The sequence below is a fragment of the Dendropsophus ebraccatus genome, chromosome 9, assembly GCF_027789765.1.
Source record: "Dendropsophus ebraccatus isolate aDenEbr1 chromosome 9, aDenEbr1.pat, whole genome shotgun sequence".
NCBI lineage: Eukaryota > Metazoa > Chordata > Amphibia > Anura > Hylidae > Dendropsophus > Dendropsophus ebraccatus.
Window position 1 is genome coordinate 28,625,142 of NC_091462.1, and position 23,039 is coordinate 28,648,180.

At 43.9% G+C, this 23,039-nt stretch overlaps 1 protein-coding gene across 1 annotated transcript in view; it reads right to left on the minus strand.

Moving 5' to 3' along the window:
* Positions 1 to 23,039, minus strand: part of GRB14 (growth factor receptor bound protein 14) — a 43,349-nt gene that overhangs the window by 10,703 nt on the left and 9,607 nt on the right. The window contains exons 2-8 of the mRNA XM_069982831.1: positions 22,459 to 22,615; positions 21,755 to 21,876; positions 15,741 to 15,812; positions 13,501 to 13,638; positions 9,570 to 9,680; positions 4,865 to 4,960; positions 2,691 to 2,768 (exon numbers count right to left, since the gene is read on the minus strand). Coding sequence (XP_069838932.1) covers positions 2,691 to 2,768; positions 4,865 to 4,960; positions 9,570 to 9,680; positions 13,501 to 13,638; positions 15,741 to 15,812; positions 21,755 to 21,876; positions 22,459 to 22,615 — 774 coding nt within the window. The remainder of the gene's footprint in view (positions 1 to 2,690; positions 2,769 to 4,864; positions 4,961 to 9,569; positions 9,681 to 13,500; positions 13,639 to 15,740; positions 15,813 to 21,754; positions 21,877 to 22,458; positions 22,616 to 23,039) is intronic.

Consider the following 23,039-nt stretch of genomic DNA (forward strand, 5'->3'; position numbering starts at 1 on the left):
TTCCACCCACTGGTAATCAAATGCTTTGGCTTGGACGAACCCGAGTGTTCTTAAAGCGACTCTGTACCCACAATCTGCCCCCCCCCCCCAAACCATATGTACCTTTGGATAGCTGCTTTTAATCCAAGATCTGTCCTGGGGTCCGTTCGGCAGGTGATGCAGTTATTGTCCTAAAAAATAACTTTTAAACTGGCAGCCCCGTGCCTAACGGCCGTGGCCTGGAATATCTGTGCCCTAACTTTGCACCAACACTCTGTCCCTCCTCCCCACCCTTTTCATCATTAGGATTGCCCCTAGAACATTCTCTCCAGTCTGAACATTCCACAGGTGCCTTAACGATCCAGCCCATGTGCCATGCTGACACAGGTGATGAATAGTAGAAAACCTGCCAGTGGCATTCCTAATGATGAAGAGGGTGGGAAGGAGGGACGGAAGGGTGGTGCAAAGTTAGGGCACAGATATTCTAGGCCACGGCCGTTTGACACAGGGCTGTCGGTTTAAAAGTTGTTTTTTAGGACAATAACTGCATCACCTGCCGAACAGACCCCAGGAGAGATCTTGGATTAAAAGCAGCTATCCGAAGGTACAAGTGGTTTGGGGGGGGTCAGATTAGGGGTACAGAGTCGCTTTAAGGTTTGCTGATCTCCAGTACATAGGCTATATTATTTTTTTTTTCTAGGCAGCCTAAGGGCTGCATCCAACTACCAGTAATTGAAGGCCACATGCCTGGGTGCAGATGAAGCTGAGCGTGCTCAGGGTTCACTCATCTCTAGTTACTCTATTTTATGACAGGTGGGATCCAATCTCTGGGATGCCCAATGATCTGAGGATGAAGGAGATGAGAATATTTCTTTAGATACTTTTTGGGTTCTGATTTAGAGATTCATTTTGGATTCAGATCCTGGTGCCTGCAATTAACCAAGCAAAGTATGTATAGAAGCAGGAGCTCCCGTCGAAACGTATTAGTACAATATATTGAGTGGCTAGGATAGGTACCCAGGAAATGTAGTGAGCGGGAGATGCAATGTAACCTCTGGGCTACTTACTGCACCGAAGCAGGGACAGGGGCAAAAAGATTCTGAAAAAGTTTTTTGAAATTTTGTGAAAGAATATTTTGTGTAATTCAGATCAAGTCCAATTTATGTTGAATAAATAGACTCATCTTTTCACTCCTAACTATCTGCTGTGCAGGGATTACAGTACATAAAAGTGTGCCTTAATATCCGTGACTCTTTGCAGGCCACCATGCTTAGCCCACACCGCTGCTCCTTCATTATAAGGACTACTGGCAGTCCCAGCAGTCAGTCCCTATTGACCATGAAGTAATGGCAAATGATCATCTTCCAATACTTCTAATGGTGAGAAAGTTCAACCAATAGCCCATCGGGCCACTATGCCTGAGTAAAAGGTATGAGGAAATATTTCGTTTTAGCCTTACATTGTATATTACCATAGAATAAATAAACTTGTTTTATTACTCTACATAGGCAAAACATATGAGAGCTCACACAGATCGGTCTATCACAGGCATGTCAAACTCTGCCATTATTTTTGGCCCGCCAGGCAATGCATAGTTTTAATTACATCTGGCCCGCCATGGCTACTATATAAGAGACTATGGGAGAAGGCTGGCTACTATGCGAGACTATTGGGGAGGGCTGGCTACTATGCGAGACTATTGGGGAGGGCTGGCTACTATATGAGACTATTGGAGAGGGCTGGCTACTATGTGAGACTATTGGAGAGGGCTGGCTACTATGTGAGACTATTGGAGAGGGCTGTCTACTTTGTGAGACTATTGGAAAGGGCTGTCTACTATGTGAGACTATTGGGGAGGGCTGTCTACTCTATGAGACTATTGGAGAGGGCTGGCTACTATGTGAGACTATTGGAAAGGGCTGGCTACTATGTGAGACTATTGGAGAGGGCTGGCTACTATGTGAGACTATTGGGGAGGGCTGTCTACTCTATGAGACTACTGGAGAGGGCTGGCTACTATGTGAGACTATTGGGGAGGGCTGGCTACTATATGAGACTATGGGGGAGGACTAGCTACTATATGAGACTATGGGGGAGGGCTGGCTACTATATGAGATTGTTGGGGAGGGCTGGCTACTATATGAGACTACTGGGAAGGGCTGGCTACTATACAGGAGACTATAGGAGAGGGCTGGCTACTATATGAGACTATTGGTGATGGCTGGCTACTATATGAGACTATTGGGGACGGCTGGATATTATATGAGACTATTGGGGAGGGCTGGCTACTATATGGGAAACTTGGGGGGCTGGCTACTATTTGGGCACTATTGGAAGGGCAGGCTAATATGTGGGGCAATATTGGGGGGTTGGCTATTTTATGGGTTGGGGTTTAATCATATCATAGCAATTTATCATGTCATGTCATTTATCATAGTGCACAGCGCTGGGAGACGCACGCCACTGACAGTGCCAGGAACACCGCACACTACTCTGACAGTGCCAGCACCGCGGCATTCGCGCTTCAATAATTATTAAGGTTGGCCAAAGACTTTGTCTAATTTTTTAATTTTGGCCCACTGTGTATTTGAGTTTGACACCCCTGGTCTATCATTTATTTAGCACCTAAAATGTAGGATCACAATGTGCGATCAGCATATAACGATCACAGAATGAAGTTAGTAGAAAGTTGCATTGTATTAGATACGTACCATTGCTGACAGATTGAGTCCGTTCGGGTCGTTTTTTTGGTGAGGTCTGAGATAATTTTGGTAAATCTGATTACCATGCTGAAAATAAACATAGATACTTTATTACTAGGGGGGAAAAAACTATTTATCCCATATACTGTACTGTAAATGCCCAGGTTAGGCTATTTTTACATTGCCTCTGTTTTTTATGATCAGAGCTAAACTGTACAGTATGTTGGGGAATCTTTATAATATACAACAAATAATAATCCAGCATTTATTCTTTTAAATAATAAATATATAAATAAATGTATATAGATCTATCTATCTCCTATCTATCTATCTATGGCAAACAGAGGGGGCAAGATCATCTGTAATGTCAACTTTTGGTGATGTTAAAGGGGATATCCAGGGAGCAGGAAAGGTCCTACCTTTTCTGCTCTCCATCTGTTCCACTTCCTCCCTCTGCCCATCCTTGCAAGTAACATCCGCAGTTTAGAGAGGGGTGATAGCATGTTGCGGAGACTGTGGGCATTGCCTGTACACAATGTCCAATAGCTGCCCAATTTCACTGTGACATCGGTTACACTGTGCTGTGGTTACTGCCTGCAACATGCTACACCCCGCAAAACCCCCCCACCCCACCGCACCCCACCCCACCACCTGCAGAAGTATCAGCGCAGACGGGCAGAGGGTGGACATGGACCTTTACTATATATCTTCTTAAAGTAGACATGGACCAAATGTTGGGTCAGGAAGTGGTAAAATGATATTTAAAAGTACAACCTGTCCCACAAAAAACTAAGCCCTGATCATTTGGCAGAAAGACAAATACATTCTGGCTTTTGGAAGCGTAAAGGTAAAAACATTGCCAAAATCGCTACAGGAGAAAGGGGCTAAAGGTATCCCATTATTATCATTTCTAATTGTGTTTCGATCATCAACCTGACGCACTCTGGGAAAGTCTATGAAGCGTATATGGCACGATGACACCCTCTGGTATACAGTTTATATTTCATGTCCTTCAGTTAAAAATTAAAGGAATGTCATTGAGCTGACTGTGGGGTCTAACAAATGGAATTCCAGAGGAGGCAGCACTGTGCCAAGCACAACTATGTCAGGAGGTGAATAACTATTTCAGTGACCATCAATCCCACAGATGAGGTCAAGATAATAAAGAGTCGGAGCTGAAATTCCAGAGCCAGGCGACAACAGGTCCTCCGATTATACAGGAATGGTTAGTCAGGTCTGAGTTTACTAATAGAAACCATTATTAATCCTCTATGGAGTGGTATAGACAGAAATGAACAGTAGTTTGCTTTTTAAAGGAAGCATAAGCGAAAAAAAAAATTCCCAGAGAGTGGGAATAAGCCTTTAAAATCCTTGTTCTCTATAGCAAACTGAACCACTGAGCGACCTAGTTGTGCCTGACGCGGCGCCGCAAACAACTGACATGTCAGTTTTCTGCGGCCACTATTCATTGAATAGCAGCCACAGAAAACCATGTCAGTGCATACTGTAGAGCGAGCATGTTCTAATGCGGGCACGCACGGATACCCCCTCATCAGAACACTGCGGCCAAAAAGATCATCACTGCAGTACCGGCCTGGATGATCTTTTCAGAGACCAGCCGTTCCATCACGGAACGACCGGTCTCATACATTGTATGAACATGGCCTTAGGGTGGATAGTACCATCTGAAGGGCTAAGGATCAGTCAATGAGTAAATGCTCATTCATCGGCTGATCACGTCTCTTTGACACGTCAAAAAATAATTGACGAATGGTTGATTGCCAGAAAGGACCAAACAAGTGATCACTGAACTAACTAGGCCATGTGAAGGCTCTGGAAATGTGTGGCGATCACAGAGATCAACAGTTGTTTACAGATGGCCTTGGGCCATCTAATAGGCCATCCCTGTATGAAAAATCTATCCATTGGCACCAAGAACTCATCTCTGCCACTTAGGGGCCTTAGATTGTATTAATAATTGTCACTGTGTCCACTTGACCAACAAAACTAGAAATGAGCAAATTTAGAGTAATAAAGTAATAAAGTTTCCCAGGACTGGATCCCGCTTTTCCAGGCACCCCGGGAGGAGCAGCATGGACTTCAAAGGCAGTTGGCTTCATCATTTACAAACTCAGCTCTGCCATTTCTGTACAATTAAATTGCACAATGTAGAAACCAGTTACCTTATACAACCGCATTGCTGTCAGCCAGCAGCTTTTACTCTCTTCACTCTCGGCGCACAGCATTTTCATCTCCTTGGCTCCTCCTGTCTTGTTAGGCTAGAAGGCCACAGCACATTTTGATTAATGTATGTCCTGCAGGCAAAACCTGTTGAAATAAAAGTCACTAAAATCCTCCTATGTAAACAGCCAAGACACAAACACACACTGTCTTTTAACAAAATTTAGCATTAGGTTGGATTCACACATGGCAGATTATGTCACTTTGTGCTTTTTACATGAACAGACTGGAACCAACACGAGGATGCCGATGCCGCTGTCCTTTTTTTGAACCGCCGCCCAGTTCCCGCCTACCCGCTGGGCATGAAGCATTGGGGGCAGGCCCGTGGGACCCCAGTGTGACGAAACCCCTCCCCTCTGTGAAATGGTTCCATTAAAATCAATGGAGCCACATCTCGAAAGGGAAGAGAGATCATCACATTGGAGGCCGGCGGGCCTGCCCCCAGTGCTCCAGAGCGGAGTGCTCGGGAATAGACCGGGCTGTGTGCAAGAATCGGGTGTGATTCGAAAAAAAGGCCAGTGCCACTGGTATGCCTGTGCCTGTGCCAGGGCCGGTCTGTTCATGTAAAAACACAAAATAATGTCCCTGGTGAAACATTCGCTTTATGTTGTTGCCAAGTACATAGGTTATTGCAAGTTCAATGCAGATGAATGGGATAGCCCCAGAATTAAAAAAAATCTGCCACTTGTGAATCTTTCCCTTTGATAAGACCCATTGGGGGAGATTTATTAAACATGGGGGGAGATTTATCAAACATGTTGTAAAGTGAAACTGGATCAGTTGCCCCTAGCAACCAATCAGATTCCACCTTTCATTTTCCAAAGAGTCTGTGAGGAATTAAAGGTGGAATCTGATTGGTTGCTAGGGGCAATTGAGCCAGTTACACTTTACACCACGTTCAGTGTTGGACTGGGCCACCGGAGGAACGGAGGATCCTCCGGTGGGCCCCTCCCCTACTCCCACTAACCGACCGGCAGCTTCTGGTGGCGGAGGAACTGGTTGGAACTGTATGTGCTGGAACTCCTAATGAGCGCATACAGTTCCTACTGGGCCAGGATGTGATTGACACAGCATCAGGAGCCATTGGCTCCTGGCTGTGTCAATCCTTCTTGTGGCCGGAAGCAGTATTATGCCTCCAGACACAAGAGGCTGCGCTCCGCATCGGCGCACGCCCCCCGCACTGCCGCGACCACCCCACCCCCCCCTTTCCCCTTCTCTCTCTCCTGCGACCGCAAGCAAGACAGTGCTTGCGGTCGCAGGGGAGAGAGAAGGGGAAAGAGGAAATCCCGCCCCCGGCTGATGCTTCGCTCCCTGGGGATTCCCTGGCAGCGCACGCATCAGGAACTTAATGTGCGTCGCTGGGACTTTAGGTACCGGAAGTCCTGGCCCGGGCGCACACTGAGCTTCCAGATGTGTGCGCTGCCCGGGAATCACCAAGGGAGTGACGCGTCAGCCGGGGGCAGAAGAGGAGAAGAAGCAGCGACAAGGGAGCGCTTGTTAGGTTGTTTGTTGAGTTGTTTGTATGTTTTTTTTAATCTGCTCTGCAAGGGGCCATCTATAAGGGGAGAATACCGGGGGAGCCATCTATAAGGGGGGAATACAGGGGGAGCCTTCTATAAGGGGGTAATACAGGAGGGAGCCATCTATAAGGGGGGAATACAGGGGGAGCCATCTGTACGGGGGGAATACAGGGGGAGCCATCTATAAAGGGGGGAATAAAGGGGAGAGCCATCTATAAGGGGGGAATACAGGGGGAGCCATCTATAAGGGGGGAAATACTGGGGAGAGCCATCTATAAGGGGGGGAATACAGGGGGGAGTCATCGATAGGGGGAATATACAAGGGGGAGCCATCTATAAGGGGGAAATACAGGGGGAGCCATCTATAGGAGGAATATACAGGGGGAGCCATCTATAGGGGGGGATACAGGGGGACATCTATTAGGGGCGGAATACAGGGGGAGCCATCTATAAGGGTGGGGATACAGGGGGAGCCATCTATACGGGGGGATATAGGGGGAGCCACCTATACGGGGGGATACAGTGGGAGCCATCTATAAGGGAGGAATACAGGGGGAGCCATCTACAAGGAGGGAATACAGGGGGGAGCCATCTATAAGGGGGGGGATACAGGGGGAGTCATCTATAAGGGGGGATACAGGGGGAGCCATCTATACGGGGGGATACAGGAGGGGCCATCTATAAGGGGGGAATACAAGGGGAGCCAACTATAAGGGGGAAATACAAGGGAGCCATCTGTAAGGGGGAAGTTCAGGGGGAGCCATCTATACGGGGGGATACAGGGGGAGCCATCTATAGGGGGGGAGTACAAGGGGAGCCATCTATAAGGGGGGAATACAGGGGGAGCCATCTGTACGGGGGGAATACAGGGGGAGCCATCTATAAGGGAGGAATACAGGGGGAGTTATCTATAAGAGGGGATACAGGGGGAGCAATCTATACGGGGGGATACAGGAGGGGACACCTATAAGGGGGGAATACAATGGGAGCCATCTATAAGGGGGGAATACAGGGGAGCCATCTATAAGGGGGGGATACAGGGGGAGCCATCTATATGGGGGAGGTTCAGGGGGAGCCATCTATATGGGGAGATACAAGGGGAGCCATCTATAGGGGGGGAATACAAGGGGAGCCATCTATAAGGGGGATACAGGGGGAGCCATCTATAAGGGGGGGAATACAAGGGGAGCCATGTATAATGTGGTAATACAGGGGGGAGCCATCTATAAGGGGGTAATACAGGGGGAGCCATCTATAATGGGGTAATACAGAGGGGAGCCATCTATAATGGGGTAATACAGGGGGAGCCATCTATAAGGGGGTAATACAGGGGAAGCTATCTATAAGGGGCCAATACAGATGTGCAGTCTGTAGAGAGATGAGGATGGTGACAGAGTGAGAAGCCTAATATGTCTTTCTGGCAGATTCTGTGGATTCGTGGCTCGGAGAAGTTCTCATAACGTCCCAGGGCAAATGGAGAAGAAGATGAAAGGGAAGAACTCTGATGAGAGTAGACGTCCCCTGTGAGTCACTAAATATAACTTCACTGTAATTTATATAGTGTACAGAACCTGTGTAGAGCTGGGTACCTCTATATGACTGGATGAGGTGATAGTGATATGTGTACCAATATATACCAATAGCATGCGCTTGGTCAAGGAAGGGGAGGTCCAAGTTGACAGTCTGCAGCCCTCAGGATATGCTGGGAGTTGTAGTACAGTGTAGACAGATGTATTGCTGGACCTTCAGGGCTGATGGTTGTCACCCACAGATAACAGCCACCAGGAGACTCTGCACAACCTTCTTAAAAGGTTGTGTCCTCAGAAACTACAACTCCCAGCATACCCTGAGAGCTTTATAAATATAGGGGGTTCTGAGAGTTTTTGTTCGACTGAAAATGTTGTTCACAAGGGATTTGTCACAGATACAGATGAATCCAGGGAAGGAGCGGGGTCAGCATGTCGTGTCTCACTAGTTCTATGTTGGTGGGCTCCAAGGATCATTTTCTCTGGTGGGCCCCAGGTACCCCAGTCTGACACTGACCACTTTTCATAAATCTCCCCCATTGTCCCTAATTAAAGGGATAGTTTCATCTCATTTAATATACAGTCCTAGGATATAACATAAACTTCATAATTCTCCAGCTCTCACTTATCAGGAAAATCAGGGTCTTCTGACTTCTTTGCCACTTTCTTTGACAATATATAAACTTATACATAAACTATATGGTGCGGGAAACAGACCAACATTGCTCAAAAACATACAACAGTGGAAAAATGTAGATAAAGCGGGTGTCGAACTGGAAAACACTCAGCCTTATTTTGTGAAAGAAATCTTTATTGATAGCAAAAAGTAAATAATACGACAAGATAAACCCCCCAGATAGTTAATCAAATGAATCCAGTATAATAGTCATATAAGGTAGATACCTCCCCAAGAAAAAACATGACAGAGCATAAATATAACAAAAAAAATAAATATTTACAGCAACAATATGCCACAATATACTTTAAAGGCTTTGGGGGAGATTTATCAAACATGGGGTAAAGTGAAACTGGCTCAGTTGCCCCTAGCAACCAATCAGATTCCACCTTTCATTTTCCAAAGAGTCTGTGAGGAATGAAAGGTGGAATCTGATTGGTTGCTAGGGGCAACTGAGCCAGTTTCACTTTACACCATGTTTGATAAATCTCCCCCTATGTTCCAACACTGTATTTTTGCTCAGTATTTTTCAACCAAAACCAGGAGTGGATGTTCACACTGTTGAAATTTAGTAGATGTCGGCCATTTACCGGCGAATAACGTCTGTTATTTCAACACAACGGCCCTTGTTTTGAAAGAACAGACGTTATTCGACGTTAAACGATGCAGCAATATGGGGCATTGGCTCAGCTTGAGATTCTCTAGCCCCAAATTTATTATTTTTCCCTAACTTGCACCTACCCTATAGGCTACAGTTAAATGAATAGAAGAAACTAACCTATATATATATATATATATATATATATATATATATATATATATAGGGACACAATGCAAAAGGTAACGTAGAATCCCTCCCCACAGAGAACAATTTTACCATAAATAGCCAAACTATGATAGGAATGGTGAAAGTATGGTAATGTACCTTTAGGCAAAATCCATAGTCTGTGGGTGCTCCATACATCTTCCTTGCAGATAGTAACATATATATGTTACTCTGGCTTAAGTCACTGAAGAACTGCAGGTGTCTGGGGTCCTAAAGAGAAAGAAACCTCAGCTTAGGGCTTGGTTTCACATGAGTATATTATAGACACAGTTTTGTGTATGTATCATAAATGCAATCCCCAGTCTAATGTCCCAAACTGTGACCCTTCAGGCCAGGATTTACAGTCATAATTCAGACATAAAATGCCTCTGTAATGTGTTCGTGTGAAACCAGCCTGTCCCTGTAATACTTATGTGATCACTGGCAGTCCTCCAATAGTACAGCGTGTCTAGCAACCAGCTATAATGTGCAGAGAAATTGTAAAGCTAGTGTTCAATTCCCCTGCAGCACCTCTACAGGGCAAATGCAGAACTACACAATTTTCTTTATTATTCTACCACCTACAGGAAAAAAAGCCCTTAAAGGGGTATTCCACCCTGACATAACTTTTGATATGTTTCTGCCCATGGTGAGACTTATAATTCCTTTTATCATACTTGTTATTATCTATTCAGTCTCCTTCCCCCAGTTCTCAGCTGCTGCTTTCTGCTGAAGACACAAAAATCTGTGTGTGAGCTTTTCTCTTTGTCTCCTCCTCCCCCTCCCTTCTGAGATGGCTGATAAACAAGTCTTTTGCAGGCTTTATCTGCAACATTGTAGCTTCTTTATAATGCTGGGAGGGATAATCACAGTCAGTTCATCAGCAACTTGACCTCATGATAACCCTCCCAGCATTACAAAGAAGCTACAATGTTGCAGATACAGCCAGTCAGTGACTTGTTTACATCAGAAGAAAGGGGGAAGGGGACAGTAAAGCTCACACACAGATATTTGTGTCTTCAGCAGAAAGCAGCAGCTGAGAAATGGGGGAAGGAGACTGAATAGATAATAACAAGTATGAAAGAAATGGTTAGTCTCAAAGTTATGTTATCCAAAGTTATGTTTGAGTGGAATACCCCTTTAAATAGCCTCACGACAAAGTACTAAAATCAATATTTGTATTAATCAAAATAACATAAAGACTCATCCAAACATCACAAGACCATTTAAAAACATTGAGGAACACATCTGTCTATTACAGTCAGACCAATCTATCCATGCCGGCATTTTCATTCCACTCATTCGGAGATCTGGGTACATACTATCATTGGACCAACCAGCCATTGTACTAATGATATTACAGCAATCTATAGGGGGTGCCAAAATATTCACACGCTTCTCCACTCTGCGCTCTGCTTTTTTCAGGAGCAATATTGTCATGAGTATGTGTGTAAGTGTATCAGTCTATCACGAAAATAGTTTTTAAGAAATCAACAGGGGTCATGATCACAAGCAGTTTTTCATGCGTTCTTTTCTTCTTTTTCATGCTTTCTTTTTTTCAAGTTTTCTATGTTTTAATCAATGTTATACATATAGCTAAACTGTGGTCTATGCTCCCTCTACGCTGATATTTGGTCTTTTCTCATCCAACACAGGAAGTCCCTGTCTTTTGTGTTGTTGTGTATTAACTGAGGGTAATTAACTTAGGCTAATTATATTATTAACCTTTGCTAATTATATTATCAATTCTACATGCTTATCATGAGACAATGCTCTTTGTTATGCAACAATTCAGTCAGTTTAATCTCACTATGTGATTAAAGAGGTTTTGCCGTAATGTGACAGGAGAGCTGACCATACAATGTGAGCACCCCCAGGATTCTCTGCTACTGAATGTGGGCGCGCAGCAGTTGTACACATGCACAGTGAAGACTTGTTGTCCCGCTTCATGCATGCTCAGAAATGGCTATAAATCAATACCAAGGCCTGTCTGTGAGCAAAGGACTGGGACTTCCTGTCTTTGGTCTCTTTTTTTGAACAGAGAAAAAAACAAATATTGGCATGGATGAAGCATATACAGCAGTTTGACAGGAAGGGAGACACCTAGTGGCCATATGTATAACGTTGATTTAAAGATTAAAAAAAAAACAATTAAAGTATATTGCAAAGCTGCTTGCAATCATAACCCCCCTTTATTTCTTTTTTTTTAAATAAAGTGAGTTGCCTCTTTTTTTTTTCTTTTTTTTTTGTAGGTGTTAGAGTTAGGTTTGGACCCTGAATATTTTTGATAATTTTTATGGCACAGATGCCATTCTCCTAAATGAGGCTGCTATCTATTTGCTTAAAAAAGCACTAAGAGTGTCTGACTATAACACCAGCCTTTTAGAAATGTATAGAACAGCAATACAGCAATGCAAACATATCAGGTATTATATGGAGACATTACGTAGGCTCGAAAAATGGGCAAATTCAAGAATTCCCAAATCACCAGCCCATTCCCTTAGACACAATCTCGGGCAGACCTACAGAAGCTATGATAAAATATACATAATTTATAAAGTACTTATGCATCTATGTGTGTAAGTAAATAAATAGATGGGTTATTAGTTAAAATAACAGAGTTTTCCAGAATATACAAGTGTGAATTTCCATCAGTCGTAGAGGAAACAATGCTGGCTGACTCTTGCATAACCCTGGCTCCATGGATTATTAAACAGGCAATAAGCATTGTTTTCTGCCAAGTTTGGATGGTAATAGGGCAAAACATCCCTCGCAGTATTATGTATTCATGTTAAAGTTTTACTAATAAAGTTTGTGGTCATGTTTTACTCAACTTTTACCCTCTTAGGCAAAGACAAGAAACAAAAGATCAAAGTGGCTTCTATTCCGTGTACCATCTGGAACCTACTAGTATGTACACAGTAACGGGAATTACAATGTACGTTTGGTAGATATTCATGTGAGAACCACAAAACAAGTAGAAGAAATACTGGAACAGACAATTTACACAAAAGTAAGATTTTACATTTTACTGTTCAATAGCAGCTCCAGCAGAAGGAGTAATTCTTATAAGAAAACCAACCTATAGGTCATTAACCTTAAAGGGGTACTCCAGGGGAAAAAAATAGTTTTTAAATCAACTGGTGTCAGAGAGTTATACAAATTTGTAAGTTACTGCAATTACTGCAGCTCCGCCCCCTTGACTAGTTACCATACGCCGAGACCAAGAATTAAAGTAGAATTTTTTGACATTTCCGCCCAAACGGCAGTTATAAGGCACTAGGGCTGGGTCACACTCCCTCGGGGAGATGATTGATTCCCTTTAACTTTTTTATCAATACAAATAATAGTAATGCTTTAGTTAGGAAATAAAATATTATAGATATTATAACTACAGATGAGCAAACTTGTCAAAAGTTTGGTTCGGCAGGTTGGCCGAACTTAGATAAAAAGTTCCGGTTCGTGCCGAACCAACGTTTAGCAAGAATCTCATTATAGTTACATGTCTGTGCTTCCCCGGGGTCCTTCTTCTCCTTCTGGTCCCGTCATCTTCTCTGGTGAAGGCCCGCTCAGCCAATCACAGGCTGACTTGGATGGGACAGCTCTGCAGCCTGTGATTGGTTGAGCCGGCAGTCACACTTTAGAGTGACAGATTGCTCAGCCAATGAAAGGTTGTGGTGCTGTCCCATTGATGTCTGCCTGTGATTAGCTGAGTGGGCTGTCACTCTTGTGTCAGGAGTAACATCCCGCTCAGTCAATCACAGGATCACTGGGACAAGACAGCACAATGGCCTGTAATTGGCTGAGCGGGCTGTCACTCTAGAGACAAAAGTGACAGCCAGCTCAACCAATCACAGGCTGCAGAGCTGTCCCTTCCCAGTCAGCCTGTGATTGGATGAGTGGCCTTAACTGGAGAAGACGACCCAATGGGACCGGAGAGCCGCAAGAAGACACAGAGAGAGCGTGGAAAGGTGAGAATAACTTTTTTGCTTGTTTTTTTTTTTTTTTGAGACGTGCGTCTGCTCTTCCCGATTGCCATGGTCAAATTTACCTTAGACGTTCCTTTTGTGGAAAAGTATAACCCAGAGCGTCGTAGCACAAAAAACTGTTTCTTCCATGACTTCTTCCCTTTCTCTGACATATACAAGTAGCTGTGGATTTCAGGGTATGTGGTTGTACTAAGAAACATCTAGACAAAGAACAAGGTAGATGAGTTAAGTTTTGCTATGGGTCCCTGCTCCCCATTGTATTCCATGGCAATGACATTGCCTGCAGCATGTACAGTAGGTGTATGTGGTCATTAGAGTCTAGTTTTATAGGTTGGACGACAAATATTCCATTAAATCCTATAGATAAGTGCTTCTCAATTCCAGTCCTCATGGCCACCAACAGGACATGGTTTGAGGGTTTCCTTAGTATTTCACAGGTGATATAATTATATTCATGGCAGTTCTTTGCATGGGATATCCTCAAAACATGACTTATTGGTGGCCATGAGGACTGGAAGCATTGGTATAGATGATACAGATGTACCCAGTGCCAACTTAATAGTTGCCGTGTTATATTTTTCACAAAGCCTGGTATCAGTCTGAAAGGTTCAATAATTTCCTGACTTGCTTTTCTGAGTGGACACCCTTCGGGAAAAATCCTGAAGGGCTTCAATAGAACTCTATGGGTCAGGAAACCTGGCCAGATTTCCTGATGAGAAATCCGGACAGATTTTCCTGACGTGTATAGGGGCCTCATGCAGCACTACCTCACTGTATCCAGGAAGAAAAATTACCTTGGCACTATTTACCTGGTATTTTGTCTATCAGATGTAGCAAAAATACTCAAAAAATTTTCAAATTCAGTGGTGGTCAGCACTCATTGTAGTAAGCATAGCAAACATAGTTCTTTTCCAGGGGTAAAACCAGGAGCGGCACTCAGCAAGAATCTCCAAAAAGCTTTACTCCATTCACACAGTCAGACAAACAATAGGGTAACAGCACAGACACACACATCCTCTGTCGGTGGTTGTTCGGAATGGCCCCATACACGTTCGATTGACGGCCGAATCTGCCGCGATCTGTATAAGATGTAAGGGGACACTAACCCCTTGTTATTGCGGTGGTACAAGAAAAGGCCTGGTGCAACAAAAATGGTGCTCTGAGGCTGGGGCAGCCAAAAGCTGGTGTTATTGGGGTAAAAAGGGCAAAATCCATGGCTATTCCCTCCGTGGTAATATGAGACTGCTGCCACTTGGTTTGTATCTGGTTATCAAAAAGCAGTAGAACCTTTTGTTTGTTTGTTTATTTAAATAGATAAATAGTCAACGGTAAAAACAACAAAAATTTTGACAAAATTAAAGGTGGACATGTACGTGTTCTGTATAGGATGGAGAACAGGTCTGAAGAGTCAATTTCTCTGGTTGCTCCAAGGAACTCAACTCCAACACTGGCGCACCTTGCTTAAGGCTATGTTCACACTGGGTAAGAGACCGGCCTTTCCGTGACCCCGGCCAGGTCACGAAATGGCCGGCCTCTGGCCGGATCATCTCGGCCAGTACTTAAGTACCGGCCGGGTGATCTTTCCGGCCGCAGAGCTCAGCGGAGCATCAACGAGCGCCCGCATCAGAGCTTCCTATAGAAGCGAGCGGCCGGAGCCGCTTGCTTCACTGTGTGAACTGACAGGTCTTTCTGCGGCCGGAATTCAGTGAATTCCGGCCGCAGAAAACTGACCTGTCAGTTTTTTCCGGCGCCGCATGAGATCCCGGCTTGAGCGTATACGATGTGTGTACGCTCCGGACGGGATCCCATTGCACATAAAGCTATGTTACACACCGCAAAACTACAGCCGTAGTTCTGCGGCGAGAACTACGGCCGTGGTTTTACGTAGTGTGAACATAGCCTAATACTGTATGATCTAAAAGAGGGACTATTTCTTTCCATAGAGGACAGAGAAGTCCACCTTTATGCAGGGAGAAGTGCTTTGAGGAAGCAGACAAAGAGAACCCCCTGTGATCTTAGCTTTGTGGGACCCCTGGTTAGAAATATTTTTGGAGGAGAAAGGTTAGCCTAACTCCAGGTAAGAAACCTGAATTTCCATCTTTTGACTAGAGGCTTACTTTAAGGAACCACAGAATAAGCAGCTGTGATATTGAAAAGCCACTTCTCTCCTTACCTAATATTAAGTACAGTTAAGTTATTTCAATGCTGTAAAAATAGCTGGAAATAGATAAAAAGAACGGAATAGTGCACATAGCCTGAAAGTAAGGAAAAAAATAGATGTTCTTGGGAGATCATTACTCACCTTTAATACATCCAGAGACTTGGCTGTACCATTAACTTCATTGGAAGACAGCATTAAATCTGGAAAATAGTCCTATTAACATGAAATCATTAAATGCAAATACAGCAATGTCTCGGCTATAGGTTTACACATACACAGATATACAGTATAAGCAAAATAGTCTTGTACTGTAAGCTAAAAGCTGACGAATACAGACGAACCGTAGAACGCAAAACAGCTGTCTGTTGAAAGTGTCTGGTGTTTTTGCCATCTGGTTGGTGTTTCTCAACTCCAGTCCTCAAGGCCACCAATAGGTCAAGTTTTGAGGATCTCCTTAGTATTTCACAGGTGATATCATTATACTCAGTCCATCAGGTATTATCACAGGTGTTCTTTTAATGGTGTTCTGTTGGTGGGTCTTGAGGGCTGGATCTGAGAAACACAGATGTAGGTGGAGATAGGTGTGGTATCCCACCACGGGTGTTGTATATGCACCCCAGTAAGTCATTCACTCAGATAAAACAAGTGGGAGATGAAGTGACTTGTTTTCCCCATTAGGTGTCACTATTGCTTTTATGTCTCTTATACACAGCTGAGGAGTAATGGGTAAATTGTTTTGTGTCATGTGTTGTATGCGGACCAGTTGCAGGTGCTCTTTCCTTCTGTCCTGTCTTATCTCCTTTTTCTCTTGCACACACTCAGCCCCACCACTCACAGGAGGGTTTAGATATAGCCCCTGTAGGAGGAGTTAACCTGGTGGAGGAAGTGAGACAGTTCAGTCTAGTCTTTCAGCGAGAACAGATGACACAGAAGCTAGCTTCCAGAGAGATTTTCTTTATACAAGCAGCCACTACAGTTATGAAGTGCTAAACTCCAAGTAGGAGAAAGAATTCACCTAGGATCACCCTAGCCAATGTCAGGAACATGTCTAAACCATGCAGGGCGATCTCATGAAACCAAAAGAATCGACCTTAGTAGGACAAAGCTATCGGAATAGGTCTACGTATCCTACTGCGCAGTGCAAGACGACAGGGTAATCCTGGAAGTCTGCTACACCCAGATAATCGAGGACTAGTGTTCGTGCTATCCACCTATGCAGCTAGGGGAAGAAGGTGGTCAGGCTTAGTCTATAAGTGAGTAGGAGTATTATTTATCACTTATCATGGTCTTACCATGTGATCATATTTCAGTTTTATTCTGTATGTAGTTGTAATATAGATGCCAAACAGACGCATGAGGCCTCTACTGTACTCCATATTGCATTGGTTTCATATAAACTATGGCATATTCCATTGTTGTAGGTATTCTCCATCTAAGGCATTGATTCTAAGGGACAATGCCTGTAGGATAACACACTGAGCTGTATAGGTCCCATGCTGTTATTCCTTTCCCATGGGAACACAATCATTCACAACAAACCAAGTGCCCATGTAAAGGTCCCTATGCCTCTATGAGCCTTGTCAGCTGTGAGACCTTATATAGACAGGGCTGTGTCTTTCCATGATTAAGAGAGATGGGGGAGATGAGGCTTAATGTCACACGTCAGAGGAAAGGCTCAGAATTAGGGATGGTCCGAACCTGCCGAGGTTTGGGTTCGTACGAACCTGAACTCTCGGCAATGACTCCCGCTTTCTTCCACCTCCGTGGAGAGGGTGGATACAGCCGGAGGACCGCCTGGAAAACTGGGATACAGCCTATGGCTGTATCCTAGTTTTCCAGGCAGTCCTCCGGCTGTATCCCCCCTCTCCACCGAGCGGCCAGACAGCGGGAATCATTGCCAAGAGTTCAGGATCGTACGAACCCAAACCTCGGCAGGTTCGGACGATGCCTACTCAGAATACCTATGTTCATGTGAAATTTTAGTTTTTGCTTTTTAACAATTTAAAAAATTCTGTTTTCATGTTGTGATTAGAGATGAGAGCAATTCAAGTACGCTCGAGACTGATCATTTGGCATTTGAATACTGGTAACTGAAGAAGTTGGATGCAGCCCTACGGCTGCCTGGACAACATAAATACAGCCGTAGGTCATAGGCTGTATCCATGTTTTCCTGGACTCCCTAGAACTGCATCCAACATCTTCAACCACCGGTAATCAAATGCCGAATGATCAGACTCACGCATGCTCGAGTTGCGCTCATCTATATTTGTGATTATTTGGTATTAAGTGCAGGTTTTTTTTTTTTGTTTGTTTTTTAAATAACAAAAAGTGAAAAAGGTGAAAAGGTTTAAAGGTGAACTATCAGCAGATTAGACAAATCTAACCTGCTGATGTCTCTCTATTGCACAGAAGGTGCCAAGGAGGAAGGTATATTACCTTCATGCTCTGTGCTGTTCCCACCCCTGGCTGGCCCGCTCCATTGATAATCACAAGGGGTGAACTGGCTGGAGGGGGGGGCAGATGGGCACTATGGGGGTGGGCAGTGCTCTTTAAGGTGCCCTAGTGCTTTTAACGATCTTACCGGACTGTGGAGTGAATGACTAAGTGCACAGGAGCGGCACCATGGATGAAGGTAAGAGACCAACTTTCCTCCTCGTCGCCTCCTGTGCAGTACGGAAATAGCAGGCTAGATTCATCTAACCTGCTGATAGTCCCCCTTTAAAGACTTTCTGAATGCATTGTAATAAAAACTTTATATAGTGACAACATGTTCTGCATCATTGTAAGTGCTGTGCCCCGGACACCAATGGGTTAGTGCACAAGTGTCATGGAAAATCTACCAGTTGCAATACTACAATTCCCATTATGCCTGGACAGCTAAAGCTTTGGCTGTCCAGGGATGATGGGAATTGTAGTTTTGCAACAGCTGGAGGGCCTGAGTTTATGACCCCTGGGTTAGGGCATCATGTAAGAATTCTCCAATTTATATGTAAGGCTGTGTTCACACGTAGTAAGAGACCGGCCGTTCCGTGACCCGGCCAGGTCACGGAACGGCTGATCTCCGAGAAGATCATCCCGGATGATCTTTAGCGGCACTGAATTCTGATGCGGGCGCATCCATGCGTGCCTGCATCAGAATTCCCCACTGCAAACAATAGAGTGTGCGGCCAGAGCCGCATGCTCCATTGTGTGCACTGACAGGGTTTTCTGCGGCCGCTATTCAATGAACAGCAGCCGCAGAAAACTGACATGTCAGTTTTCTACAGCGCCGTTAGAGATCCCGGGCGGAGTGTATACTATGTGTATACACTCCAGCCGGGATACTATGTTTTCACATACAGATGTACGTGTGTGCTGTATAGATCACGGCCATTGTTGCAATTTGCAACAACGGCCGTGATTTCTACAACACATTATGCTTAAACATGCAAATGTCCCATCCTGTGAAGTATTTTTCTTTTTCGCACGGCATAGGGCAACAACATAGATTCTATCATTTTAAAGGTTAGACATTAAATATTACAGTACGTATCATGTATAATATTTGTTCCTATGACCAGTGATATGTAAGATCTCAGCTGGTGTGCCTCCTTTAGCTTCGTCCTCCCCATCGCCTTCCCACCTCTCCTTGAATAATAACCTTTCTTCTCCTTGTCCTTGGAGGTGCTGGTAATTGGGCTTCATGCTATACTTTTTCTATAGAACTACATTTGTACAAATCAGGTCACCTTTGCAATGGAAAAATTATTAGAAGCCAAATCTACCAGTGTTAGAAAGAGCAAAAAAAAGTGCAGATGTGACAAAAGTAACAAAAAATATCATGATCTCCTCAAGGCTCACATGAATACGAATGTAATGGGGACAAGTGATAGAAAAGAGCAGGAAATACAGATGAACTGATATGGGAAATTCAAGCTCTTCTGTGATAAAAGTAAATGTGATGCCGTCCTATGTGCTACAGTAAGTAAATCCCTGTTCTGGTCCATAAACCCTAAATTATATAAGATGAAACAACGGTGAATCAATATAGCCGGACTATAAAACTGGGCAAATAGGGACGTTCACTCAACGGTGGACTTGTAGCAATAAGCTGGATATACCAGTACCCTGTATATAATGTGAAGTTGTTCTTAGCTTTTGTTTGATACAATAAACCAGAAATTAATAAGAGTTGATAGGAAGGTTTTTATTGCAAACATGTTTTTTTTTACACTGAAAGAGCTTAAAGTGGTAGTTCAGCAAAAAAAAAAAAAAAATTTCTTTCAATTCAACTGGTTTCAAAAAGTTATATAGATTTGTAATTTACTTCTATTAAAAAAAAAGTCTCAAGTCTTCCCATACTTATCAGCTGCTGTATGTCCTGCAGGAAGTGGTATTATTTTCAGTCTGGAGAGCAGGATTTGTTACTGCTCTGGACAGTTTCTGACAAGGACAGAGGTGGCAGCAGAGAGCACTGTGTCAGACTGGAAAGAACACAACACTTCCTGCAGGGCATACAGCAGCTGATAAGTACTGGAAGACGAGATTTTTTTTTTTTTTTTTTTATAAAACTAAATTACAAACTGGTCGGGTTTGGCAACATTCTCCGAACCCGAACGCTCGGCTCAGTGTTGGAACTCTTGATGGGGACCTAGCCATTGTAGGTTATATGAGGACGTCTCTGACTGTCTATTTACTCTAAGACAACAGATATAAATACAGCGTCTATTGTAACAGTCTCTAGTGCTGACCAACAATTGTTCCCGTAGAAGACATTGTTGGTAGCTTTGTTACTTAATATAATCAGACATTGTGAAGTAGAAGAGCACAACTGGTCATTTAGCTAGATGCTTTTTGCACCATTAAAATGATAGATAACACAAAGTGATATAATGGCAAAAAGTGCCAACAACCGTTATGGCCAATAATCGCTTTGTATAATAGAAGACAATGATCAGCCAACATACACAATGTGGAAACAACGATCCCGATAGTGATATGCTGCCGCCACTCCACGGAGCAGGAGCAGCGGCAGCAGACTGGCAGCGGGCCTCACAGCTCTTATCTGTTTGCTGCCGAGGGGTGTAATAGTCAGCGGGAAACAAGGAGCAAGCGAGCGCTAACCTGACAGGTTAGCGCTCATTTGCTCCTCTTAATCGCCCCGAGTAATAGGGGCTTAAGGGTCCTTTTAGATGGGCTGCTTTTGCAGTCATTGCAGAAGCAAACGAACATTGATCAGAAAAATAGGTGCTCATTTGCAGTGCCTTTCACACAGTGCCATTTAAATATACTACTATTAGCCACACATCCCCCTGTTTACACAGACAGATGTGCGGCCGATGGTGATAAATTTTATGGCCGCACAAAAAAAGCCAATTAGCCAAGTGAGCCAGTGACTCATCTGGTCACTGAAAGGTTTATTGACCAAATGAGCATTTCCAGCATCGCTCATTGATAAAAAGTCGTGGAATACAGGAATAAGGCAGGCATGGACAGGTGGACCCTAGTCTGGAACCCGCCCCTCCCTGTCCATGCCTACTTACCACAAACTGCGCTAGGCGGCAGCAGGTAACTGGGCGACTGTCCCTGCACTGGGTAGGTGTAAGACTGAACAAGATAAGACAAACACAATAAGACAAGGTCGACAGTTCAGGTAATAACAGGCGAGAAGCAAAGGTACAAAAACAAGAACCAGAGAATTGTCAGAAATAAAGCCAAAGTCACAACTAGACCCCAGAGGTACAAAGAGTCAGAGGCAGGTGGATGAACATGTCACGAGCAAACAGTCAGGGCAGGTGGACAGCAAGGATAGTCAGGGTACAAATGCAGAGGGTAAGAAAAGCCAGAAAGTACACAGGAGAATAGAGGGTTGCTAGGAAAGCAAGGAATCTAGACTGAATAACTAGCAAGGCATAGGCAGACACTGATCGCTAGCGATTGATCGTAATAGCGGATCTTTAAACGATAATCGCTACATGTACTACAGGCTTTACTCAATATTCTGACCAACTGCCCCAAATGTGCTGCCGTTACCCTTTCATGACAAGGTTTGGTCACAACAGATGTTATTTATACCATATTACAGAAATCCTTTTCTCCAACAAGAATAATTTTTAGATGTTATATTGAATGTGATTTCATGTTTCCAAGTCTTCGACAGTAAGTGAGGACCCTACCTCTGGAGTCTTGAAAAATTCATATTTTGCATAATATTTCCTGAAGCAAAATCTGCAGTCTTCCTCCATGTCCCACTTTGATTGCACATCGATCACCAGCTCATGATCTTCTATAATTCTTTCTGGAAATAATAATATTTTTGTATTATTCCCTTGTTAGTGGCTTCTACAATTGAGCAAATCTCGAGCAAACTGAGAATTTTTAAGACCTGAACACTCGGCATTTGATTACTGGTGGCTGAACAAGTTGGATGCCCTAAGGCTGCCTGGAAAACATGGATACAATCATAGGTCATAGGCTGTATCTATGTTTACCAGGACTTCCTGGGGCTGCATCCAACATTCAACTCCAGTCGTTGGTAATCAAATGCCGAGCGTTCAGGTTTGAATAAAACCAAGTGTGCTCAAGATTTGCTCATATCTAATGGCTACATACCTCACAGGTACCCTTTAGGAAGTCTATCTGTACCACAGGTGGTACTTGTGATTCTTTTCTAGGGTCCCCACACTGCTCTTATGCTGTGCTGTGTATCCTTGGAGGTACTTTGCTTTGAGTAGAGGGTTATTGGCTCAAATACATTGCTCTTATCTTCAAAGTATATGAAGGAAGCCTACTACCTACTATGAGCCAAGGTAAGAAAAAATAATAAAAAATGCAGTTGCGTTTTGGTATTTTCTCTGCTACATAAAACATGGCCACTAACCTAGACACATGGTGGGCAGCTGCTCAAAAATGGTCCAGTTCTGGTCATCTATATAATGGTTCTTTTGGATCAGAAGTTGGCACACGTTCACAGCGGTGGTATCGTTTGGCACCTCCAAGGCTCTACTGGTCCCATCTTCACTGAAGACTTTAATCACCTGCAATGATATCACATAATGGAGGGACAGTCAATGAACTCCTACAAATCAGAACTTTTACCCACCGGTAGGAAAGCAGTTTTTACCTTCATTATATTTGCAGACACCACCTCTACGGCTGAGCTGCTGTGCCTGTGTAAACAATGAAGATTAACTGTGCTCACAGGACTTCCATACTACCTGCACTCTGCTGATCGGTTGGGTCCCAGAGGTCGGATTCCCACAAATCAAACATTGATGACCTATTTTTAAGCTCTCTTCACATTTCATTTCTAAAGAAACTTGGAGTTATACATTAGCAACCTCTTAAGTTATGCCAATGTATACCCCAGTGTACTGGCAGCAGGTCCATTGAGTTGAATAGACCAAATATAAGCAGCTAGTGACTTATAATTTTCATCCCGCAACATATAAGAATACATAC